At 25.7% G+C, this 5,910-nt stretch overlaps 1 protein-coding gene across 1 annotated transcript; it reads left to right on the top strand.

Moving 5' to 3' along the window:
* The first annotated feature begins 3,668 nt into the window (after positions 1 to 3,668).
* Positions 3,669 to 5,910, top strand: LOC113557897 (keratin, type I cuticular Ha1-like). The gene is made up of 2 exons (XM_026963438.1): positions 3,669 to 4,079; positions 4,804 to 5,910. Exons 1-2 carry the CDS (start codon positions 3,669 to 3,671, stop codon positions 5,908 to 5,910), a joined length of 1,518 nt encoding a protein of 505 aa, XP_026819239.1.

Below are 5,910 nucleotides of genomic sequence, written 5' to 3'. Positions count from 1 at the left end.
AGATAGATTGATTTTTTTTTTTGTTAGGTAAATACTCAAAAATAAATATGCACACAAAGCTTATTCATTTTTATTATTTTATATTTATAAACTCTTATATCTACCTATTGTTATTACACAATAAATAAAATCAACACAGAATACAAACATTATACGTAATAAACTAATAAATAATAACAATAACTCAATAAATATTTATATGAGTAGTATGTATAATAAATATGGTATATATTATGATGTTTACATTTATCAAACTCTAAGAACATCTTATATTAAAACATTTAAGACCCAGAACGACTTTTTCGATTTATTTATTAAGTATTTACATTTATCCACCTATTTGATATGTAGATTAAATGAAAATATTAGGTAACTATTTATTTTGTGCTCAAGTATAGAAAAAGTATAGTATACGTATTACTTATATACATTAGTATATCGAAGGGGGCAGTGGTTGAAGTTGTTCTCCTTTTTAAGACATACTGGTGGAGAGCAAACATTATTTCACCCTACCCCAATAATATGGTAATTAAAAGGTGAAATTTTTTAAATTTTTTATTGTTTTTATAATTCAATAAGTTTGTTTTGCATTTGTTATTAATTTTCTATTAATATTTTGTATATTCAAATTGTATCTTATATTTTTAATTTTCTAAAAAATTGTAAAATATATAATTAAATATGATATTATTATGCTTAAAAAATAGTAAATGAAAATTAGATAACGAATTTTTTACGGGTGTAGCCCGTTTTGCGTAAATTTTAAAATTATATGATTCTCGTTTCGTCCAGACTAGTTTAGAATAATTTAAAATTAAGTTATCGGCAATGATTCAATCAAATATTTTTGTACATTATTTTTATAATATTTCAACAAAATTTGATAGGTGTGATGCGTTTTACAGACAACTCTAGACAAGTTTTTGATCCCGAAAATGTAATTAAGATAGGGTATCGTTTATGAAAAGAAGACTTTCGTCGATGATTTGATTCCGAAATAATGCGCTATTGACGATAGGGTGACAATATATTGTGATTATTTAACACACAATTTTATTTCCGATGATGGTAAACTTACTCCTAGTCTATAGGCATGTAATTCAACGAGTATTCTGTTTTCGACAAATACATACGAGTCGTTATATTCGTTCTTCAATGACCATTTTTATTAATAAAATTTGACTAAATTTAATTTTGATAAATATTGTGGACTACATTTGTTAAAATTACCATTTCTGTCAACTAAAAACAAAACTTTTTGAAGAACAATATTTAACTGAATCATTGAAAACTTAATTTTAAATTGCTCTAAAATTAGTCTGGGTAAAGCGTATCTTGTCTTTTTTTTACCAAACATTATTATAGGTATTCCATATAGGTATCATAATATATTTATAAACCTATAATATACCTACAGTATTTAATAGGTAGTGTTTACGTTTGATTGTAATATATTAAAATATAGGTATATAGAATTTTTTTTAATTTTATAGTTTAGTTTAATAATTTATGCCTACTTGTGTAGAAAATTCTGTACAGTCGGTACAGAGAATTTTTTTCCTGTAGGGACTTACACAAATCCAAATTTGTAAATAATCATAACCCACATGGCTGCATGACCCAAATTTTCCGAACCTATTATCATTATATACCATTGTCCGTGGTACCTATTATATTAAGTAGTATACAAAATTACATAACTCAAAAACTAAAGGTTCCAATTTTGATTTAGATATATTAATATTTTCAAAAATGACATTTATTTAATACCTAGTTATAGAAAAAAAAATGATTCGTTTGAAAGGAAAACCTGATAAATATGTAGCAAAACATTTTTCTATAGTTAATCGTTTAAAATATTTTATTAATTATATAAATGCACCTAAAGTTTAAAATATGTTGACGATAATTAGTGATGAATTACCAAATACCTGTTGAGAGCGTCGTGGTTTCCTCTCATCACCACATCTTATGACTAGGTACTAGTTTATTTAGTATGATACGTATTTACTATAACATAATTTCATAATATATAAGACTATCTCAAGATAGAAAAATAGACAAATCAATAATAATGAGGTAAGTTAATTTCTTAAAATTCATTTTTTTGTATACATTTTGTATTATTTTTACATCAAATAGTTATGTACGAATTTACGTTCTTATGACGTCACGTGCTGGGTATAGGTACTCACGTACTGTTGGTATGGCCGCAAACTAAGCGGTATAATGTTGGCATCTATTAAGTCCGCCGCTATTATTATTGTTATTGATGGCGTATTTTATAGCATCCTATAAAAATAAGCCATCATAAAATAGGTTAGATCATAAATTTACTATATATTTAATCAAAAAGTCCACTCTTTAAATATAAACAGTTTAAAATCGCAGTAAACATTCGCAAGTTACAATTATCTACGTTTATAATACGGAAGTATAGCGAAAACTATAAGCCAGTGTTGGGAATAGATAACTAATAATTTATCTAGATAACGATAAAGATGGTTGTACTAATTTTTATCTAGATAAAGATAATGATAGTTATTTTAAATTTTATGTAGATAAAGATAAAAAAATACTTTTTAGTTTTTTATCTAGATAAATATCAAATAATTCCATTTTTAATTTTGCAAATATTCAGTGATATAAGTATAGTTATTAGGTAAAAAAAGTTATCATTTAAAACATTTAAAAAAATAAAATAGTTAATTCATTAAAACATATGAAAATGTACTCTCTAATTCAATAATAATAACAATAAAAGCTTCAATTTGAAAAAAATATAAACTTAATTGTATAGATGTCTTTGCTCTTGCTATTATTAGTTGCTTTTGTTAAAAAATTAAAAAAATATAAATTAAATAATATTTTTAATCTTCAATTTTTTTTTTTAGTATCTAATTTTTTATGATAATTTTTATTCAAATAATAATTATTGTAAAATATTAGGTATTTTATTGACCGTCATAGACGCAAATAAAGGGGGGCTGGGTGATTTAGTCCCCTAGAATTTCTATAGCCTCTCCTAAAACTAATGGTGTTTTTTGATAATTTAAAAGCATTATAAAAGTATTCAGTATATACCTTATCTACAGCCCTCCAAATTTCAAACATTATTTTACGGCTATGTTGAACGTTATAATAGCCGGGTATTGTTAATAAATTATAAATGCATTTATATACATTATACATAATCAAGGGTGCTTACAGAAATTTTCACCAGACGTCCAGACCATGAATATATTATTCATTTCTAAAATCCTTAGAATTTTCAGTAATAATGTACTTAATTTAATTTAAATATTTATTAATAGATATTCAATTTTTTATGAACATCAAGAGTTTAGATTTTAATATAAATGAAACCAGTGTAAAATGTAAGTAGAAAATTATAGCAATACTCAATGAAAAGTGTGTATTTAATATTATTATATGGGCTATATAATTTCATTAATGTACATCAGTATATATTACAAGTATAGCAACAGAACTTTTGTTTGATTATAAATAAATATACAAAATATAATAAATAAAAAACACATTTTTTTACTTTTAAATTTAATCTAAATACTTACAAATAATATCTAAATACAAAGTAAGTTATTCACAGTATTATGTGCGATACAATTTATACAATATAGGTACTTATCTAATATATATTTATTTAGATGTGTTCTAAAGACACGACACAAGAGTTAACTGAAATTATATCTAATCAAAACAAACAAATATGCAAGTTAAATAAAAAATTAGAAGAGTTCGACGCAGTTATTTCAGAGAGAGATGGTTTAAAAAAATTATGCAAACAATTTGAACAAAGTAAAGAAGACAATTATAATGGCCATAAGAAAGCGTTGAATGAACTGTTAGCTATGTGTGATAGTCAAGCAGAAAAGATTAAAAAAAATGCAGATATGGAATACAAATGGGAATGCAAATACGGGAAATTGGAAGAAACTATTAACTGTTTAAATCGTCAATTGAAAACTGCTAAATGTAATGAAAATAATCTTCAATCACAACTAACAGAAACCGATACAACTTTAAAATGTACCCAGAAGGAATTATGTATAGTTAAAGTAAATACTTTTTTTTTCTTAAAGATAGAATGATACAATTATTAAAACAATTGGCATAAAATACAATAAAAAAAAATTGATAGCATTTTAACTAACATAAATCTAAAATTATAAAAATTATTATATATTATACTAATTAATAATTAAAAATACTCATATATCATATTTAGCTATTTATTCTTGCAAGAATAATGAATTTTAATCTAAAATTAATATGTAGGTTAAGTTTGTTGTAAATACTAAATGTTATGAGTGATTTGCCTTTCTTGTTTTCATAGTTAATTTGATTGAATTTAATTTTGCTAAATTTAGTATTGCTGTACTTTATTTGAATATTTGACTGTAATGATCATCGTGTATGAGTATGGCCAAACAATAATTTTTAAGATGGCATTTGGCTGGTTCACTGTTCACCTATACTGCCTTATATTAGATTAGCCATTAGATTAAGGCAGTCACATAATAATTTATTATGATAAGTATGAACCCATTGAATTTTGTTTTTTTTTGTACGTGCAACAAATCACTCGGACTCACAAGTCACATTTCACATATGAAATACTATAATTTTATATTTTATAATATTATGTTATTGGTAAGGCATTCTTCTTATACTTCTTTGTGGGTTTATGGGGCCCTTAAGACCATCCCGTCTCACAACCAAGCTTCCATATTTTTCTATCTAAGCCTAGTAAATTCACATAGTTATATTTAAATTTTTTAGTCAGAATTGGAAGAAAAAAATCACATGGTTAATAAATTAAAGACAAATTTAAAATGTAACGAAAAGGAACTCTGTAAAGTTCGCATAGAACTTGAAGAGTGCAAAAATGAATGTAATAAATTAAATGAAACAAATAAGATGTTGACTATAGATTTGCAATGCACAAAAAAATGTCTGTATGATACAAGATTATCTGCTACTCGTATAGAGGAAAGGTTCAGGCAAGAACGAGAACATTTATCAAACGAGTTGAAAATAAGCTGCAAAAAGTTTAACGACTTAGAGATACAATATGATGAAGCAATGTGTAAATTAAACGAAGAAAAATGTAAATCCAAAAAGTTTGCTTTAAAATTAATAGAAGTGAATAAAGCGACTGTAAAAAATTACTTAGAAATGAAAAACCGGATTCAGAAATTACAAGAAGAAATTTGTGCAAAGAACAAGGATGTATGTTGTTTGAAGGAAAAAATTATGCAGTTGCAGAAAGAAAATGAATGTAAATGTCTGGAAATAAGTGCATTGAAAAATAAACTTTACGAAAGAGAATGCCAACTAAAGCAAATGTGTTTATTATCAGAAAAAATTGAGCAAATTAAATGCAAAGTCGAAGCTTGTTGTTGTCCCAAGAAATGTGGAACCAACCCTTGTTGTTGCCCAAAAAAGAAATGCGAAACTGATCCTTGTTGTCCAACAAAGAAATGTGGAACTAACCCTTGTTGTTGCCCAAAAAAGAAATGCGAAACCGATCCTTGTTGTCCAACAAAGAAATGTGGAACTAACCCTTGTTGTTGCCCAAAAAAGAAATGCGAAACTGATCTTTGTTGTCCACCAAAGAAATCCGAAACTAATCCTTGTTGTCCAATAAAGAAATGCGAAACTAACCCTTGTTGTCCAACAAAAAAATGCGAAAGTTCTTGTTGTAAACTATCAAATTCCATGACAGATATGAAATTTGCATGTGGTTTATCTAACAACACAAGAGCTATTATCCAAAAATATGCCAAACAGTCGTGTGGTTCTAGTAACGACGTATATAAAATGGAATTAAAAAAATTGAAGTGTGATCTAGATGACTTACAACAGAGTATTGGGTATGTCTCTTAA

This window comes from Rhopalosiphum maidis, chromosome 3 (genome assembly GCF_003676215.2).
Source record: "Rhopalosiphum maidis isolate BTI-1 chromosome 3, ASM367621v3, whole genome shotgun sequence".
Lineage (NCBI taxonomy): Eukaryota > Metazoa > Arthropoda > Insecta > Hemiptera > Aphididae > Rhopalosiphum > Rhopalosiphum maidis.
This window is presented reverse-complemented; position numbering and strand designations above follow the sequence as displayed.